General features: G+C 34.3%; 1 protein-coding gene across 2 annotated transcripts in view; it reads right to left on the reverse strand.

Moving 5' to 3' along the window:
- The window catches only part of ASIC5 (acid sensing ion channel subunit family member 5), an 85,183-nt gene that overhangs the window by 19,539 nt on the left and 44,582 nt on the right, over window positions 1–21,062 (reverse strand). For both annotated transcript variants that reach the window (XM_066253437.1, XM_066253438.1), the window contains exons 3-7: window positions 20,313–20,376; window positions 17,105–17,411; window positions 7,412–7,649; window positions 5,278–5,403; window positions 2,953–3,102 (exon numbers count right to left, since the gene is read on the reverse strand). In XM_066253437.1, coding sequence (XP_066109534.1) covers window positions 2,953–3,102; window positions 5,278–5,403; window positions 7,412–7,649; window positions 17,105–17,411; window positions 20,313–20,352 — 861 coding nt within the window. In that variant the 5' untranslated portion in view covers window positions 20,353–20,376. The remainder of the gene's footprint in view (window positions 1–2,952; window positions 3,103–5,277; window positions 5,404–7,411; window positions 7,650–17,104; window positions 17,412–20,312; window positions 20,377–21,062) is intronic.

A 21,062-nucleotide genomic window follows, 5' to 3' on the forward strand; every position in this document is an offset into this window, starting at 1 on the left:
AAGAAAATGCTGGCAAATTGAATACAACAACATATTAAAAAAATAATACATCATGATCAAGTGGGATTCATCCCAGAATCTCAAGGATGGTTCAACATACGTAAAACGGTTAACGTAATACACCATATCAACAAAACAAAGAATAAAAACCACATGATCTTATCAATAGATACAGAAAAGGCATTCGATAAAATACAACACAACTTTATGTTTAAGACACTCAACAAAATGGGTATAGAAGGAAAATATCTCAACATAAAGGCCATATATAATAAACCATCAGCCAACATCATATTAAATGGCATAAAACTGAGGACTTTCCATTTTAAATCAGGAATAAGACAGGGTTGTCCACTCTCTCCACTCTTATTTAACGTGGTGCTAGAAATTCTGGCCAGAGAAATCAGACAAGAGAAAGAAATAAAAGACATCCATATCAGAAAAGAAGAAGTAAAGGTATCACTTTTTGCAGACGATATGATTCTATACATCAAATACCCCAAAGACTCCAAAAAAGATTACTAGAAACAATAAACCAATACAGTAAGGTTGCAGGATACAAAATTAACATACAAAAATCCATAGACTTTTTATATGCCAACAATGAAATATTAGAGAACAAACTCAAAAAAACAATCCCCTTCATGATTGCAACAACAAAAAAAAAATACCTAGGAATAAACATAACAAAGAATGTAAAGGACCTATATAACGAAAACTACAAAGCATTGTTAAGGGAAATCGAAAAAGATACAATGAGATGGAAAAATATTCCTTGCTTGTGGATAGGAAGAATAAATATAATCAAAATGGCCATATTACCCAAAGCAATCTATAAATTTAATGCAATTTCCATCAAAATTACTATGACATTCTTTAAAGAAATGGAACAAAAAATCATCAGAATTATATGGACTTTAAAAAACCCCGATTAGCCAAAGCAATCCTAAAGAAAAAGAATGAAGCTGGAGGCATTACAATACCTGACTTCAAACTATATTATAGGGCCACGACAATCAAAACAGCATGGTATTGGCAGAAAAGTAGACACTCAGACCAGTGGAACAGAATAGAAAGTCCAGAAATAAAACCACATATATATAGTCAAATAATTTTTGATAAAGGGGCCAACAACACACAATGGAGAAAAGAAAACCTCTTCAACAAATGGTGCTGGGAAAACTGGAAAGCCACATGCAAAAGAATGAAACTTGACTACAGCTTGTCCCCTTGTACTAAAATTAGTTCAAAATGGATCAAAGACCTAAATATAAGACCTGAAACAATAAAGTACATAGAAGAAGACATAGGTACTAAACTTATGGACCTGAGCTTTGAAGAGCATTTTATGAATTTGACTCCAAAGGCAAGAGAAGTGAAAGCAAAGATAAATGAATGGGACTACATCAGACTAAAAAGTTTTTGCTCAGCAAGAGAAACTGACAACAAAATAAACAGACAACCAACTAAATGGGAAATGATATTTTCAAACAACAGCTCAGATGAGGGCCTAATATCCAAAATATACAAAGAACTCATAAACCTCAACAACAAACAAACAATCCAATAAAAAAATGGGAAGAGGACATGAACAGACACTTCTCCCAGGAAGAAATACAAATGGCCAACAGATATATAAAAAGATGCTCATTTTCATTAGTAATTAGAGAAATGCAAATCAAAACTGCAATGAGATACCACCTCACACGTGTTAGATTAGCTATTATTAACAAGACAGGTAATAGCAAATGCTGGAGAGGCTGTGGAGAAAAAGGAACCCTCATTCACTGTTGGTGGGACTGTAAAGTAGTACAACCATTATGGAAGAAAGTATGGTGGTTCCTCAAAAAACTGAAAATGGAACTACCTTATGACCCAGGGTATATACCCCCAAAACTCAGAAACATTGATATGTAAAGACACATGTAGCCCCATGTTCATTGCAACATTGTTCACAGTGGCCAAGACATCGAAACAACCAAAAAGCCCTTCAATAGAAGACTGGATAAAGAAGATGTGGCACATATATAGTATGGAATACTATTCAGCCATAAGAAATGATGACATCAGATCATTTACAACAAAATGGTGGGATCTTGATAACATTATATGGTGTGAAATAAGTAAATCAGAAAAAAACAAAAACTACATGATTCCATACATTGGTAGGACATAAAAACGAGACTAAGAGACATGGACAAGAGTGTGGTGGTAACCGGGGGTGGGGGGTAGGGGGTGTGTGGGAGGGAAGGAGGGAGAGGGGAAGGGGGGAGGGGGAAGGGGAGGGGCACAAAGAAAACTAGATAGAGGGTGACGGAGGACAATCTGACTTAGGGTGATGGGTATGCAATATAATTGAATGACAAGTAAACCTGGACATGTTTTCTTTGAATATATGTTCCCTGATTTATTGATGTCACCCCATTAACATTAATAAAAATTTATCTAAAAAAAAAAAAAGAAAAGGAAATGTTACTCCCCCACCTCCCAGTAAATAGAGAAGAGTGGGAAATTCAGGGAAGTAATTAAAGAAGTTCCAGAACAAGTGGCTGGCAGAAGGAAACCTGGCAGACATGTCTGACCCCAACACTTTTGCTTTTACCGCTAATTTTTATGCTTCACAGAATGCCCCATTGAGAAAACACACAGTTCAGCAACTTAGGTGTTTCCTCTTATGAACTCAACCTTTCCATCTCTAATGACATTTAAAGTCAAAGACATTGGATTTGCTAGGCTTGCTAGCTTTCACTTACACTGTAGAGGTGAATTCACTGTTTTTACTAAATGCGTGCCTACTCGTAAAGGAAAGTACTTGAAATGAAACAAATTTCCAATGCTGTTCTAAAGGCATAAAAGAAAGAAATTTCTAGAGAAAATTACTATTTATATAAATGTACATTCACTACTCCCCCACCCATATTCCCTCAGATTGTACATTTTGTCAGTACTTACCTTCACTTGGCGGATTGTTACCCGCGTGTGCATTCCCACGGGTGATGACAAACCTAAGCCATCAAACTGTGGCACCTTCTTTGGTGAATGGATAACGAAGATGATCCCAGCATCGACAAAACCAAGAGTGGGGTCATCAGTGAATTCCTCCTGAAACAGAAATACACCCCCACGTTACAAATTGATATAAATTCTACACCAGTTTGAGATTTAATTAAATCTCATGATAGAATTTGACTTAATAAATCAGAGAAGAGCTAAGAACTACATGATTTCATACATATATGAGACATAAAACTGAGACACATGGACATAGACAAAAGTGAAGTGGTTACCAGAGGGAGGAGTTTGAGGAGAGGGGAGCAAAGGGAGCCAAATATACGGTGATGGGAAGTGTTTTGACTTCGGGCGATGGACACACGATGCAATGAATAGATCACATGCTATGGAGATGTATACCCATTTCTACTGACCAATGTCTCCCCATTAAATTTAATTTCTAAATAAAAATAAAATAAAGAATTGGACTTCCTTTAAATCAAATTTTTTTCTGATCAGTCTTTAATCTCTTTTTATAGACAATCTCTGAAAGCTAAACACCTAAGGCTACTTCCCAGGATTTAATCACATTTCAAGGATTTGACTGTTGTTCATGGACCCTTTCATGGGAGATGAAAGCCATGGTACATACTTTAAACATCTGGTTTGTGCTCACTCTCTCCTCACCTGGTGGTCTTTTAGTTGCTTTCTCCTTGGCTGCTTTCTTTGCTTCATTTGTTTTAGAAAGTTATTTGATATTCTTTTTCTCTTTGTAATTAAAATCTCTGGCCTTATTTAAAATTCAAATGTATTTCCCATAAGAGTGATGGTGTATTGTTTCTTTAGCCGCAGTGTTTTTCTTTTATCAATCTTATGTCAGATAAAGAAATTTAAGACTGAACATCTGGGGATTTGGCTATTAGTTGTAATTGCAGGCTACAGGGAGAAGGAGTGGCCGTGGGAATACGATGATGATGATGATGATGATGTGTGTGTGTGTGTGTGTTTGTGTGTTTAAATGGGTCAATTGAATTATAAAATTAAATTTAATAGACATGCTTAATATTCCATTTGAAACTTAGAATCCTATTTCTTTGGGGACTATTGCAATGCTGTAAGAAACACTTAACTAGTTAATATGAAGAAATAGTGCTAGTCATTTACAGAATATTGTATTGAATTTGCAGATTTTAATTGCATTCTAAAGAATTTAGAAAAATTTAGCTTGTAAAGTTGGTATTATATTTGATGTGACCATATGACTAATATTTGAATGACTTGAAAATGTTCATCAAATAGATATACAAGCATGAGTACATGCATTGCCCTGTAGAGTGCTGTGTTTAAACATAAAGAAAAGTACTTTAAATGGGTTTACAAGAGGAAGTTATGAAAAACACACTTGAAGAGAAATTCTTTAAAAGTAACTAATTGTCTCAATTACTTTGATTGGGAGGTGGGGTAGTTTGATGGGATTTGGGGGAAACTAAGCTTATTTCTCATCTTTGCCATTATGTGATTTTGGATAGTGAATCCATCAGCATATTTATTTATAAAATCACCACAATGGAGTCAAATATTCCCAACTGTTTAATATTAAATCAGTGGTACAAGATGGAAGGTAGGGAATTAACACTGGGTGAAAGCTCTATCAGATACTCTTAAAGGTAACACCACTGCATTCCTTAGGTGTCTGGACATGTAAAACCTAAATACTTAGAACTTTTTATGATCATGGTATTTCCCCTGCCAGGTAAGTTTTACACTTAGAATTTTTTAAACAATTTACACATTACAGAAACTAGACTTATGCAAAACCCACTTATACAATACTATTTACATAGAAATTATTTTTTATCACCTTTATACAAACTAAAGATTCAACAGTTTGTGAAATATCTATGTGTGGCTTCTTTCTAAAACATATTGCCTTATTACATATAAATCTAAAATTTATATTTTAAATGCATAGCATCATCTTAAATTAACTATATAGCTTGAGTTAGAAATGTTTAATTTTCTTATTTTGTGACATGATCATTTCCTGGAATCACAGTATTGGTAGTCAGTGGGATAGTTAAAAATGTCCAGGTTTTGCCTCTAAATTTTGTCTTTTAATCTCTAAGTCAATAGTGACATCAATAGGACTCTAAGCTAAATTAATAAAAACCAGTATAATGTACAACTTGTGGAAGCAATTTGACAGAGAAAAATATTCTGATAAAAACTTTTGAAACCCATGTTATTTTTTGTCTTAAGCTGTCTTGGTTTAAGAAAATGTAATACCTGCTTGACGTTGAAGAGCAAGCTTAAGCCTCTTCCAGAGACACTCACTTTTTTCCTTGCTTCGATATTTTCACCATAGTTAAAAGTAAAACAATTTCCATATTCAGTGAAGACATGTGCAAAATCCTTCAATGTGAAAACAAACCAAATAAAACACAGTCAGATCAGTATTTTGGTCATTTCATAATTTAAGGTGCTATAACTTTTTATTAAAGCACAAATGTTTAAATGAGAATGCAGGAATAACAGAAAAAAAGAGACAGTTTTTTGATTTATGTTTGTATTTAATGAGTTTTTTTTCTTTGTAATATGCACTAGTCAATTTGTATGTGATTATCTAATTGAGACATTTTTGTATGTAATTTAGCATATTTTGAAAACATTTAAAAAGTTTTATACTTACTAAGATTCATGGAAATGAGTCTTTTACCTATAGAGAACTCTCTCAGTACCTTTTTGTAAGGAACCACCCCTCCCCCACCATGCATGGTCACAGTGGGGCTGCCATCATACCACTCTGCTCCTTCGACCCTACTCCTATAACATTTCCACAATGGAGGTGCACATGTGACATAAGTTGGGCCAATCTTAACATCCCCCTTCCTCATGTCAGAGATTGCTTCAGAAACTTATGTGTCCCAGGTAGAGCTAGTTAGAGTCTTCCGTGGGTTTAATAAGTAGATACTGGAGTGGATAACGTAGGTACCAATGATAACCGGAGACTAGAGTTCTCAGCCGCCGTCTTGGTTCTGTGTGAGGAGGACTCATGCAGAAAGAAACCAAGTGCAGTTATGAGATGGAAATCAGAACAGAATGTTAATGATAGTCTCAAAGTCTCTCAGACGAGCCTTTCTAAAGCCAGTTCCACTCTTGGAGCTCCCACTTAATTCATTTCTTTTACTCTTTAGCTTATCAGGGTTAGGTTTGAAAAAGTCATGTTTAACACAAAATTCCTTGGTTATGAATTTAAATGTGTTTGTAAATAAAAAGCAACACAGAAAAGCTTCTCTAAATTAAAAGTTTATATCACGGCTTCATCTCTTTCAGGTATCTCTCAAGTGCTTCTTTTTTGTTTCTATGGGCTAAAGAAAGCTTCCAGAAACATAGGAATTGTGTCCAGAACCATAGATTTGTGAATCACTTAACAACACATGCTACAGAATTGCTGAAACAGGAAATAAGGGATCAAATTGCCTGTATATTCTTTTACTAATGGATTTCAAATATGTAAATTATTTTATCTTAAATGTATATTAGTTATATAAACAAAACAAGATGTTATGAGTGATTAGAGAAATATATATAATTTTCATAGTCAAATATTGGCTCTTTCTCATTTTTTATACCTCTAATCTAATACCATAAGCATAAGAAGACATTGTTGGTTGCTTAATGATACTAAAAATGCTATCTTGTAATATATTGTTTACTGATGAATGGGAAAAATTAAAATATCTTCTTGTGTTATTTAATCTTTTTTTTAGAAAGTCTATCTTGCAAAAAAAAGTTTTGTTTTTTTTTAATTTTAGTGAGAGGAGGGGAAGAAGAGACAGACTCCTGTATGCGCCACAACTGGGATCTACCCAGTAAACCCACTAGGGGGCGATGCTCTTCCCATCTGGGGCCTTTGTTTGGTTGCAACTGGAGCCATTTGTTTAGTGCCTGAAGTGAAGACCATGGAACCATCCTCAGTGCTGGGGGCCAACTTGCTCTAATTGAGACATGGCTGCAGGAAGGGAAGAGAGAGAGAGAGAGAGAGAGAGAAAGAGAGAGAGAGAGAGAGAGAGAGAGAGAGAAGCAAAAGGGGAAGGGGTGGAGAAGCAGATGGGTGCTTTCTTATTTTCTCTGAACAGGGATCAAACCCAGTACATCAACATACCAGCTGACGCTCTACCACTGAGACAACTGGCCAGGGTCTAAAGATTTTTGTTCTCTATTTTTTCTTATATAATTACTTGAAAAAGGAAATATGTCTCATATGCATCTCACATTCTCTGATATAATAAGACTAAGCTATGAAACACAATCTTTGAGCAAATTTTGATTACCTGTGGGAATAAACTTTATCTCAATGTGAAACAATGTGATAAAGTAACTTTTTAAATTGACCATAGTCAAAGAAACAAATCATTACCTGTGAGCCACATGATTTCCCAAAAAATTCACATTCCAACAAAGTACTATTGTTGAGATAAAAACCATTTTTCCTGACAAACTCTGTAATGCTGAAGTTTTGTTGACTTGCAAGAAAGTCAATAGCCTCTTTAAAACCAGTGGAATTGACTCTGATTTCCTGGAGATGGAGGACTTTGGATACAATATTCCACAAGAAAAAAATAACACCAAATTTGGCTGCAGCATCAGTTTGGAACCTATTAGTAGGAATAAAGGCAATATTTAGAGTAACGAAAACTTGGACAGACACCAAACATCTAGACCAGTGGTTGTCAACCTGGTCCCTACTGCCCACTAGTGGGCATTCCAGCTTTCATGGTGGGCGGTAGTGGAGCAACCAAAGTATAAATAAAAAGATAGATTTAACTATAGTAAATTGTTTTATAAAGATTTATTCTGCCAAACTTAGCAAAAATCCGACATAAAGTACTGGGTAAGTAATTATTATTATGTGTGTTCACTTGCTGTAACTCTGCTTTATAAATTTTATAAAGTAAAGTTACTTCCCTACTTTATAAATCACCATTACTGTGGAACGGGTGGGTGGTTAGAAAATTTTACTACTAACAAAGATACAGAAGTGGGCGGTAGGTATAAAATGGTTGACTACCCCTGGTCTAGACCCTAACAGCTTCTCTAGCTTCTTTCCTGCACTTTCCTTCATTCGTAATGCATCCAAGCAAAATTGGACTCCTAAAGGTTCTTTGTCACATCCTGCAATTTACTTTGTATTTGTACATGTAGTTTCATTTACCTAGAATATTTTAGAACTTGATGTGGAACCAACCGGATGGATCTTCAAGATCCAACATAAAAGGAGAGGTGACAATGTATAGTTGTTAGCAATATAGAGTTTGGATCCAGGTTGCCTTTACCACTGTGTTTGCATGGCTGTGCTGGAACTGTATTTCTCAACATCTGCTTCCTTGTGTGTATCTGGTTCCAACCTGAAGCTCATTGTAAGGCAGAAGCTATGGTTACACTCACTGGGGTTAATGGCCTGTGTCAGTTTGTGGTATGGGACAATAGTCTGATCCTTTAGCTTCTTCAAATCCTGGATCATTCTACAAAATATGCCAACTTATCCTGCAGGTCACTATCAGATGGGTGGTAGTGAAAAAGAGACACACACACTTCCAGCATATATTTGTATCCTTTACTTCATATTTATCTTTCTTTCTGGCTGCTGACCTTGTTGACTTTAAACTCAGCCTTTATGATTCAGTGGCACTTAATCCCATAATACATCCCTTATTTTATGTCACTCATACTGGTTCTGTTTCAGTGATGGAACCATGATTCTTATAACCACTTAATGGTATGACTTAGCAAATTTCATCTCACTGTGATTCAGTTTTCTCACTTTTAAAGTTGATGTATGTTAATACTGCCTACCTCATAATGTTATTTTTATGATTAAATTATCTTTTCTGAACCATTGAGAAGAGTGCCAGAAATGTAGTGAATGTGAGGTAAATATTCATTGGATAAATGCTTCATTATTGCAACATCTTTTCCTGGCATCGAAGCTGATGTAATCTATTTGCTGTAACTATTATAAGTAATTTGTAATTCTTTTATTATGCTGAGCAATTTCTGCCTTGCATTAAGTATGATTGTTTACTTGCATGCATACTTTATATTCTGTTCAAAATGTGATTGTTTTTTTGGTACTATCATTTTGAAACTGAATCAACTTTCTTTAAATTGACTGCTAGCAAGCATAGAATGAAATGTGTGATCCACTCCTGGTAAGTATACAGGGCCATGTGGCTTGTGTGAAACCTTACTCCTGGGCTTCCTTTATGTCCCAGATTTTATATTTTATTTTTACTTCCCTTTATATTATCTTCTGTGCAATTTTTCTTTTTCTCAGACAAGCCACATTAATCCATTTCCAAGTCAAGGCAGAGCATATACAAAACCAAAAGTGTGTGTGTATGGGGGGAATCCCAGAGATAAGAAACTGCTTTCATGAGCAGTCTCTAATATAACACCTATCTTTAATCAGCTTTCAATTTTGCGAGGCCTTTCTTAAAACCACCAGCCCAGGGTTGAGGACCTTATACATCTCTTGTCTGACTTTGCCTTTCTATAAAGACGCAAACAAGCCGCTATCATGGAATTTTCTACCTACCTACCGTATGTCTAACAACCTTGCTTCTCTTTTGCCCTAAATTGAGCAATGGACCTTTAACTTCGGCTTTCTAACTCTGACTCACAGAATCTGCTTCAACGCCCTGTGACTGCGGATTCCCACACAAGCTGAGTCAGTCCTGCCTTATACAATGTTCACGAGATTCTTCTCAAGATGATTGTGCAGAGAAATGAAGGAATTAGCATGCATGTAGGAGGTATGAATACAATGGATAAAAAAGGTTAAGGGGGTGCATTTTAAAATATTTTTAAATGTTTTTTATTATACCTATTAATAACAGTTGAGATCATGAGGGTAAGTTAAGTAGATGAAATAAACTTAATGAATAAAATTTAACACTATTTGAAACAAAGGAAGTGAAAAATTCTGTGAGGCAGTGCTCATCATAAAACTAAAATGCTTTGCTCCAAGTTTATTTTCAACTTCAGTTCAAACTTCAAAATTCTTCCAAGAATATGCTTTCTGAAATCTTGCTTAGCGATAATTAGCCTTAAACTTTTATTTAACATACTGGTAAGAAGCTAATAATAGAAAATAATAATAACAGTTCAGTGACTTGTTTGAACAATTTAGTAACTGATAACCAATTAGCAAAGCAGTCCTTCTTGTGTATATTAATGCTTCTGACTATATACTTCTCCAAATTATATGACCAAAATGAATGTTTTTTCTCATGTCCAAGTTGATGCCTAACTCAGTCCTTAATTGAGTCCCACTGAAACAAATCTAAGTTTATCATGTATTAACAAGAAATTTATATTTTATAAATCACTTTATGAAGAGGAAAAATGTGGAAGACTATGCTTTTTGCATTCTCCTATGAACTAATTTTAACATATAGTCTCTCACTAATTAATAAAATCTTTGACACATGTTTATTTTATATTTGTATAAGAGTCACGATTTTGTCTTTTATTTCCTAACCTGTAACACACTCTTTTTTAATATTTAAACATAGATTTGAAATAAACAAAGAAGTGCAGTGAATACTGTAAAGATGAAGAAACAGAACTTGAGTTACTTGTTTTAAAACTAGGGATAAAGTAAAATCAGTACTCACTAATCTAGTCATTTTCTCTGATGTCAGTAAAAGAAAAATTTTAGTAATTGTTTTAAACAAATATACGGAAATGTATGGTAAATTTTATGGTCAGGATATTTTAGTGGAAATTTTTGACACAGTGACATTTGAAAATCACTTTAAGTGTTAAACATGTTTTTATTTCAATTTTATTTTTATTGGTATTTTTATTTTATATTTATTTAATTTTTTAACCTTTTTATTGGAATTAATACATATAGGTCATTATTATCATTTTATTTTCATGACTGTTACTGAAATTTTTGCCCATATCGTGTAGGGGACTATTAAAAAATGATTCACCCTGAGCTTCATGTAACCTGGATTGGCCACTAGTACCCTGGCAAAAGAAAGTAAAGCTTTAATAATAATCCCAAATCCCGTGGCAGAGATTCCTCTTCTCGGGGATTGGTCCCTGATGTCAAGGCGTATCAGCACAAAGAGTGAAACAACAGGGATCTGTCAACAGATCTTTTCCAGTCCCTAGGTGGTAACGTTAAATCAAGTGCAGTGTCAATTGAAAGCAATGCAGTTTAGCATGATTTTCAAATTGGGATGGGCATGTGCCTGAGGGTACTCATGAGCAAAAACTTTTAAGGGAATACATTTCTAGGCCCTCTACTCTTAAAAAAGAACCTGCATTCATAATAGTTATTCTACGTTATGAAAGAGTTTTTACCTTTCCTATCACAAATCTTAGTGTGTGAAACAACCTTAGGGCTATTTACAGAGGAGTAATTAAATGGTAGCTTGCTTTGTTTTCAACTTTGTCTTAGCCCAGGGGTCGGGAACCTTTTTGGCTGAGAGAGACATGAACGACATGAACGTCACATATTTTAAAATGTAATTCTGTGAGAGCCATAAACGACCCGTGTACGTTTTTTGCATTATCCAATAAAAATTTGGTGTTGTCCCGGAGGACAGCTGTGATTGGCTCCAGCCACCTGCAACCGTGAACATGAGCGGTAGGAAATGAATGGATTGTAATACATGAGAATGTTTTATGTTTTTAACGTTATTATTATTTTTTTATTAAAGATTTGTCTGTGAGCCAGATGCAGCCATCAAAAGAGCAACATCTGGCTTGCGAGCCATAGGTTCCGGACCCCTGTCTTAGCCTGTGATAAACCTATTTCTGGTTAGAGTAAAGCTGAGTGTTAAACACTGGGTATTTGGGCTTTTATTGAGATCTTGTAAATTTAGAAAAGCTGAAGTAGTACAATAAAATTTGTTTTTAAATGTGATTTGGTTATTCTATGAGTGTTCCAGATTATTGAGATATTTAATGAAAGCCTGAAGATAAAAAATTTACATAATGTGTATCAGTATACTTTATTAAATAAAGTAGTTAAAATTTTATGGGATGATATGAAATATTTATTTCTATTACAGTTAATCCTTATCGTGTTTTATGTTATAAAAATTTATGGTATTTTTGATCTCTTAAAAATAAGATATAAGCTTATTTAAAGTCATGGTTAAAAATGTAGATGTCAATTTCAGATGTGCAAGCGGAAGACATGGTTATATAGCACATGAACTAAAAAGCTTGAAGACCATTTAGTTTGAGAACCAGAGTAGACAGCTTGAATTCTTTCCCTGATCTGTAGTAATTTGCCGAACAATGTTGTGTAAAATACTCATGAATACTATCTCTAAATTTAGGTTTTAGGAGTTGAAGATAACTATTATTCTTACATGTCTTAGTTCTTTGCCACCTAAGGAAGAATAATTCTTTGTCACTTAAGGAAGAATAATTCTCTTATAATTAATAATTTCCTTATTCTACAATTAAAGTTTCTAAAATATTGAATCTCTTTTTTCTTTGTTTTTTTGTAATTCCCCAATGATGTGCCTGGCTGTTAAATCTCTGTGCTTTTATTCTACTTGAAGTTCATTGAAATTCTGGGTTGTGTGGATTAATGCTTTTCTGCAAATTTGGGAATTTGGGGGCTCAATGTTTTAAAAATTCTCTGTCTAATCTGATCAGGCAGTGGTGCAGTAGATGGAGTGTTGACCTGGGATGCTGAGAACCCAGGTTTGAAACCTCAAGGTTACTGGCTTTAACACAGGCTTAACCAGCTTGAGCATGAGCTCACCAGCTTGAGAGCCGGGTCCTGGCTTGAAAGTAAGATCATAGACATGACCCCATGATTGCTGGCTTGAGCCCAAAGTCTCCAGCTTGAGCAAGGGGTCACTGGTTCTGCTGGAGACCCCTGTCAAGGCATATGTGAGAAAGCAATCGGTGAACAACTAAGGTGCCTCAAACTATGAGTTGATGCTTCTCATCTCTCTCCCTTTCTGTTTGTCTGTCCCTATCTCTCTCTTTCTCTCACTTAAAAAAATTTTTTTTTTACTCTATTTGCTCACTTCTCCTCTGTACTTCCATTTTGCATATGTTGTTATTTGTCTGTCCCTATCTCTCTCTTTCTCTCACTTAAAAAAATTTTTTTTTACTCTATTTGCTCACTTCTCCTCTGTACTTCCATTTTGCATATGTTGTTAGATTTAATATTGTCCCACATTTTCCTGAGACTATTTTTCTTTATTCATTTTTTTGCCTATTCTTTAGGTCACATACTCTATCAATCTATTTTCAAGTTTTCTGATTTTTTTTTTTTTTGGTCAGTTCAAATTTATTGTGAAACTTCTCTAATGAATCTAATGCCTTTTTTTAATTTCAGTAATTGTACATATTTGGCCCTTCTAATAGGTGTGTATTGGTATCTCATTGTGAATTACTGTAATTTTCATTCTTTTGATAATATATGACGTGGCACATCTTTTTACGTACATACTTGCCATGTATATATTTTCTTTGGTGAAGTGGCTGTTAAGGTCTTTGGCCTTCTTTTAAACTAAATTGTTTATTTTGTTATTTTTAAGTTTTAATAGTTCTTTGTATATTTTGTGTAACAGTCCTTTATCAGATATGTCTTTGCAAATATTTCTCTCAGTCTATGGCTTGTCTTTTCATTCTCTTCAGCTCTATTGTTTTTAGTGATATACAAGGGTATGAATTGTTCCAGAGTTGGATCCAATTAAGTTTAACTTCTTAAGGAACTAATTTTGAGGCCAGTAGAGAATTATTCTGACCTCAAAAGGACTCTTCTTGTATGTCTATTTCCTGAATTCTCACTAGAAATACATTTGGCCTATCATTTAGTTTGTTGCTGTCATGGGCTTACTGGCCCTTTCTTAATTGCTTACCACCAAAATCTATTTTGATTCTGAAAGTTCTGTTAGACTTGAACTTCACCACATTATTATAAGTAGAGTTCTCTTAGGAAGAGTTTCAGAGTTCTTTGATCTGAGGGCCTGCCTTTCCCACTGGGAAAAATCTTCGCCAGCTGGGCTCTGGGAAAGTAGTAGGTCCTAGTATTCTGACTTTATCTATCAATGTAGAAGCTTTACCTTATAAGCAGGCTGGGGTGAGGATGATTGAGTATCACAACCTGATATGCTCTGGGTAGGGCTTTGACCTCTAAGTGGGAGTCACATATATATGAAGAAAAAAAAAAAAAAAAAAAAAAAAGCTCAAACTATATTCACCTGGAATTTAGCCTTTGCAACATCGAGCTGGATTAGATGAGCAAATTTGGTAACTTGCATCTGCTAGACTTCATCTTGTACGTAGGGCATGCTATAGCCCTTAATGAAAAAGTGGGAGGAGAAGGAGGCCTGTGATGACCAAACCTATCTAGAATTAGCTTCTATCATGCTGAGGCAGAAAGGAGAAGGGAGGGAGTGGTTTGTGGTTCAAGTTCTACAGATTCTTGCTGTTCTTATTAGATTCTCTGGAATAAATCTTTATTTGCTGTATTACCTTAGGACAATTTCCTTATACATTTAATGGTTGCTTTTAAAATATGTTGATGTACATTTTATTTTATGCTAATTATTGTGGTAGGTGCAATGATTCTCTTCTTTTTCTCTGTTACCTTTAATTTTTTTATTTTATGTGTTAAGAATATTAACGTTACATTTACTCTCTTAAATTTAAGTGTACAGTATAAGTATTGTTGACTATAAGCATAATGCATACAGCACATCTCTAGAACTTGTTCGTGATACTTAAATAAAACAGTGTTTATTGATTAGTAACTCCTCATTTTTATTTTTCTTTACTAGTCCCTGGCAACTATCATTTCTCTTTTGATTTTGTAAATTTGACTATTTTAGAAAACTAATATAAGGGGAATCATGCAGTATTTGTGCTTCTATCATTGACTTATTTCATTGAACATAATGTCCTTAAAGTTTATCCATATTGTTGCATGTTGCAGAATTTCCTTCTTTTTAGAGGCTGAATAATATTTCATTGTATGCATATACCATATTTTCTTTATCCATGTATTTGTCAATGGACATTTAGGCTATTTTTACATCTTGGCTACTGTGAATAATGCTGTAATAAACATGAAAGTGCGAATGTATCTTTGAGATCCTGATTTGGATCATCCTTTATGCTTTTGAGTAAATACTTAGAAGTGGGATTGTTGGATCATATGGTTGTTCTACTTTTAACTTTTTGAGGAACCACTTTAATGTTTTCCAAAGTGGAAGTACAATTTTACATTCTCGCCAACTCTCTATAAGGCTTTCAGTTCCTTCACATCCTCACCAACACTTGTTGTCTTTTGCTTTATTGATAATAGCCACCATAATAAATGTAAAGTGAAATATAATGGTGGTTTTAATTTTTTTTAAATATATTCTTTTTTTTTTTTTTTTTTTTTTTAGAGAAGAGGGAGGAGAGAAAGAGAGAGAGAGAGAGAGAAGGGGGATAGGAGCAGGAAGCATTAACTCTCATATGTGCTTTGACCACATAAGCCCAGGGTTTTGAACCGGTGACCTCAGCGTTCCAGGTCGACACTTTATCCACTGCGCCACCACAGGTCAGGCTGTAATGGTGGTTTTGATTTGCATTTCCCTGATGACTAGTAATGTTGAGCACCTTTTCACATATCTGTTGGATATTTCTATGTCTTCTTAAAAGAAATGTTATTCAAGTCTTTAAAACATTTTAAAGTTAGGTTCTTAATTTTATTGCTGTTGAATTTCATATGTATGTTGTAGGATTCACTCCTAAATGAATGCTTTTGTTAAAGTAAATTATTACTGGTTATAGTTGTTTGTTTGGGTGGAAGGGTTTGTGAAGCTCCTCGTATTGCCATTTCAGAAACTTAATTTTAATAAATAATATTTGCATCAATTTTTGTTTTTGTTAAATGCGTACAATTTAAAATAGCATGAGGAGATAGTATTGAAAATCTTTTGGAAGGGGTTGACTTGTGTTTACTTTTGGAACCTTGACACATTTACTGAACTCTTGTAAAACATGCTATACTATATATTGAGTTCCTTTCCAAAGAATGCTTCAGGAATGAGACAGAATGATACATCTGTTACCTCCTCTAATGTACCAGCAAACATGTGAAGTAGACAATATTATATCATTTTATACACACAAGGATGGAAGCTAAAAAGATGAAGTGATTTGTCCATGGTCAAATAGCTGATAAAGAAGTAGTGGATGTTAAGGAATCCCCAGCCTTACCTCACCCACACACTCCCTGCCAGGGGAAAATCTTAAATGTGAGCTTTCAGGTTTGATCAGAGCCAATTGCAGGGCTTTGCCTGGAAGGGCCGCTGGGTGAAAGATGCCCTTTTCACAGCAGACCTGGTACATAGTCAGGAAACTGTGGTGTTCTGGGAGAAGTTGTAGTCAAGGACTTAAGACAGTGACAGCAGAATATTAAACCAAATTTCAGGGCCTTGTGTGGCTGTACCGGTTACATATCCATGACAATAGCCCTGCCTCTGTTTCTTCCATTATCTTATCGTAAAACATCAGGACATTTCATATGTTCAAACATTTGTGCAGTAGTTTTCTCTTTAAATTATTCCTCATCTCCACCTAAAAAGTGCCTATTCATCCTTTAATATTCAGACTTTCATGAAACCTCAGACAGAGACTATCACCTGCTATGCTCTCAGAATCCCTGCCCATACCATTATTGGATCATACAATTATCATACATATTGCATTGTGATGGTTTGTTGTGCTCTTTTTCACTAATTACACTTTTAAAATGCGAGGATCAAGATTTTTTTTTTTTTTTTTTTTTTTTTAGGATCAACATTTTAAGATCTGTTGAATGAAAGGGTTTGGTGCAATGCCTAGCATATAATTATGGAAAGTAGAAAGGTAGAAAGAAAAGAAGAAAAATAAAATAAAAAAATCAATAAACTTTTTGCTCCTTAAATTTGTATCTTTAAGCACAATGTAAGAACTAGATTATTTTACATGTGTTAAATAATGCCTAATAAAACTCTCTTTCAGTCACTCAAGGAAGGGTACACTGCCAAAGTTCATAAAGACTCATTATTATTAAAAGAGTAATTTTTACCTGTTCAAATTACAGAATGTCACAGCTGGGAACTCTATCTTTTCCACATATTGAACCTCCACAGACGTCGTGGTCGGCCATGTGAAGTAGTTGACCAGGCGACTGTAGATCTGCCACACCACCAATGAGACTGAGCCCAAGACCACCACCAACCAGATCACCTTGCGTATTTTGTTCCGGTTCCGAACAATATTATGTACCCCATGAAAGGAAGTGGAGATGGCAAAGTCGTGGTCAAACTTCTTTCGATCCGTGTGAGATGGCAGTGGTTTCTTTGAAAGACAGAGCTTTATCTTTTCCAAGAGTCCTTAAGGTTTTGCCCATAAAATAATTAAATGAAAAAAACTAATGAGTTAGGAAACCTTAATGCTCTGTAAAAACCACAACACACATAAATTTATTATAAACAGGTTACTCTTTTTATGTGTAATACATAAAATGTCTTCATGATTTGTATAATCTATTCAGGACTCAAGAAGTAGCCATATTGACTGCATGGGTCGAAGAAAAATATGCAGAATAACTTCTTGTTAATGCCAATGTACAAGTGCCATCATACTTATATGTTGATACATCCAATTTCAAAATCAACTCACCTTGAATAAGTTGCTTGCAACACATCATCTTTACAAAGTATCTCTAAGTTTTAAAATACACTTTCACTCTGAAGAATCACAAAGTTCCTCGGATACCATAAATAAAATCAGATGGATTCTTCTGAGAGTCATACGTGGGGCTAAAAAGCAAGCTGTTCTTCAACTGATCTTAGTCCTCTGGTGGTGTATTGTATGGCTGGCTGGAGCTCCCATAGGGCCACATGCTTTGATATACAGCTATTTGACTTCACTTGGTTATTTAGTTAGAATATTGAAAGTTTCATTATCAGTTAAGTAATCTATTTTCTACTTCTTTAGGAAACAAATTCATTTTTTTCAAGTGTCAATAACCAATCAAATCATGTTTATTGATACTGATTGAGAAAGATTCAGTAAATGTAGCCTTAACATTTTATGATAACTTATAACATATTCAGAAATTTTTTTGATTTAATTTGTTTTTAATTATCTGTAGAAGATATAGAGAATCTTTTTATTGAGAGAGGGCTTCAGTATATTTCAGAGTATGACATGGCCTTGGGAATGGAAAGACGTGGTTTCCGGTCCAGGCCTCACCTCTGATAATCTGTGTGTCTTTAGCCAAGTTTCTTAATCTCTCTAATTCAGGGGTCGGGAACCTATGACTTGTGAGCCAGATGTGGCTCTTTTGATGGCTGCATCTGGCTTGCAGACAAATCTTTAATAAAAAAAATAATAACGTTAAAAATATAAAACATTCTCATGTATTACAATCCATTCATTTCCTACCGCTCATGTTCATGGTTGTGGGTGGCTGGAGCCAATCACAGCTGTCCTCTGGGACAACACCAAATTTTTATTGGATAATGCATAATGTACATAGGTCGTTGTATGGCTCTCACAGAATTACATTTTAAAATATGTGGCGTTTATGGCTCTCTCAGCCAAAAAGTTTCCCGACCCCTGCTCTAATTCTTTGTTCCTGAGCTGTCACATGGGAACAGTAGTCCCTGCCACATTAGTTTGTTGTTTTAAATAAGATAACACCAAGGAACAGTTTGGCACATTACCTGATAAGCATTCAAAATCAGCTATTTTTGTTATTCCATTAATTTAGCAGGGATGAGGTAAATGATCAAATATGCGGCAAATTTTTAAATAATGTCTAACATTTTCATTTAAGAAATGAATTCTTAATGGTCTCATAAATGCTAATAATTAGGTTGAAGTAACTTTTATGTTTTGCTTTAATTCAGTATTATTTTTGCCAACTAATCAGTATTAACATACTTCTAATAGGTTTCAAATGTTATTCATCATAAATCATTATTTAATACTTTATAAGTCTCCAATCAATTAGCTAAGCTTAAGCCATGGATATATAATAATACATATATAAACATTTTCTAAGAAACCCAAATTGACTGCAAAATGTAAGGACACAATTACAAATTGTACCATGATTATTTTACGGAGACTATACACTGAGTAGTTTGAATTTTGACTAAAATTTAAAGTAACCCCATGTACTGTTTTTAATATCAAATTAGGATGTATCTATCTATCTATCTATCTATCTATCTATCTAATCTATCATCTATCTATCTATCATCTATCTATTATCTATCTATCTATCTATCTATCTATCTATCTATCTATCTATCTATCACCTATCATCTATCTAGTAATTGGCATAGTCCGAAGACAAAATCAGAGACGTGAAAGAAACTATTATTATTTATCAGCAAAATAAGTGTAATAATGCTCTCTTGTGTATTATTTAGCCATTAGTTACAATCACATATGAAGAACTGACTCTGACAAAAGGACGGCTCAGTTTCTGGGCACCAGACCAAAGCTGTTAGATGGGAAGGTAGTCTAGGAACCAGTAACTGGCCAAGCAATGCATTGTTGCTTGCAAGTATTACCCTGAAAAATACGTTTCAACTTTATCTGTCAAAAAATGAGCTCATTGAATATAGACCTAATTCTTACTTGAAACCGTATCAATGCAATAAATTAAAAATAAACATTTTAAATGAAAAAATATATAGGCTACTTCTTGACAATTGCTTTGGCTGTACTGTAATATTCTTAGTTATTTGCTAAGGTTTAAAAAGAGCTTTTCAAAATATTGAGACCAAGAGTGAAGAAATAAGGTGATGTATCACTATGAGAAAGATTAGAGTTAGTTTAGTAAACAGCCCCTATCCTACAAAGCAGGAAACGTCTTATTTTCCTGACTGACATATACATTATGTAATTATGGGAAGTGGCCCTTGTATTGAATACTAATCTTTATAGAAACACTTTGAAGAACATCAAATAATGTTTTATTTTTTAAAAATAAAACTGATAGGCACTTGATAAATAGAAAACAGAAACAATGCCTACCAAAATAGAACAACTACAAATCTTCTAGTATATAGTAATATTTGAAAAACCATTTTTGACTTCTTCTCGATGATCCATAAATAACCAAAACTGTATTTCTTGTATTATACTCAAATAAATAGCAGAAAGAAAATTTTCCAAATGAAAAAAAAAAACAACATTCCACTTTTTCCTTTGCTAATTTCTAGCCTCTAGAAATGACAATTGTAACAGTTTTGAGAATTTTAGTCTCTACCCACCTTTCTCAGAATAGACTTTTGATTTTTCAGTGTGCTCCATTGGTAATTTCAATAAGCAGGAGACCTTGGGGTATATCCAGTTTTCATCAATAACCATGTTCCTTTGTGGGCTTTATATTAAATACAGCAGTTGAGGTTGTAAAACACACACACACACACACACACACACACACACACACACGCCCTGGAGCAATTTAAATGTTTGTGTTGCTATGTTTTGCCTCAAAAATCATATTCTTTGGAAATCAAAAACGATAGCAGAACCAGCTTTGTGCATATAAGGACAGAAGAGAAGCTATCATTGAGGGGAACCCCTCAAGATAGAATTAAGAAATCATTTTCTCAGAAGCAGAGACAATCCTCACAAGTATCCCTGACCAGGCTAGCAAACAACTAAGGGACTCACCTGTCAGAGTCTCTTTATTTCTACCTCTCTCTATATACAAATTTGAATTAAAGCACAGTTGGAGTGAAATCTTGGGGGTAAAGATCTCTTTTCTTAGTGGAAAGTTTTTAATAAGAAGAGGTTACAAAAAAATACTGTAGTGATGAATAAAAATGACAATAAAATATCAGAAAATATCTCCACAAGAAGAGAGAATTGATAGCATATAAATTCAATAAAGCACAAAGACCAATTATGTGTTCATAATAACACTTTTGAGGAATTATTAGATTTTTTTACATGAAATTATAAACTAGAGAATGTGCATTATGGTGTATTAACAGCACCATCTCCTGACCAAACTG

Source organism: Saccopteryx bilineata, chromosome 1, assembly GCF_036850765.1.
Source record: "Saccopteryx bilineata isolate mSacBil1 chromosome 1, mSacBil1_pri_phased_curated, whole genome shotgun sequence".
Taxonomy (NCBI): domain Eukaryota; kingdom Metazoa; phylum Chordata; class Mammalia; order Chiroptera; family Emballonuridae; genus Saccopteryx; species Saccopteryx bilineata.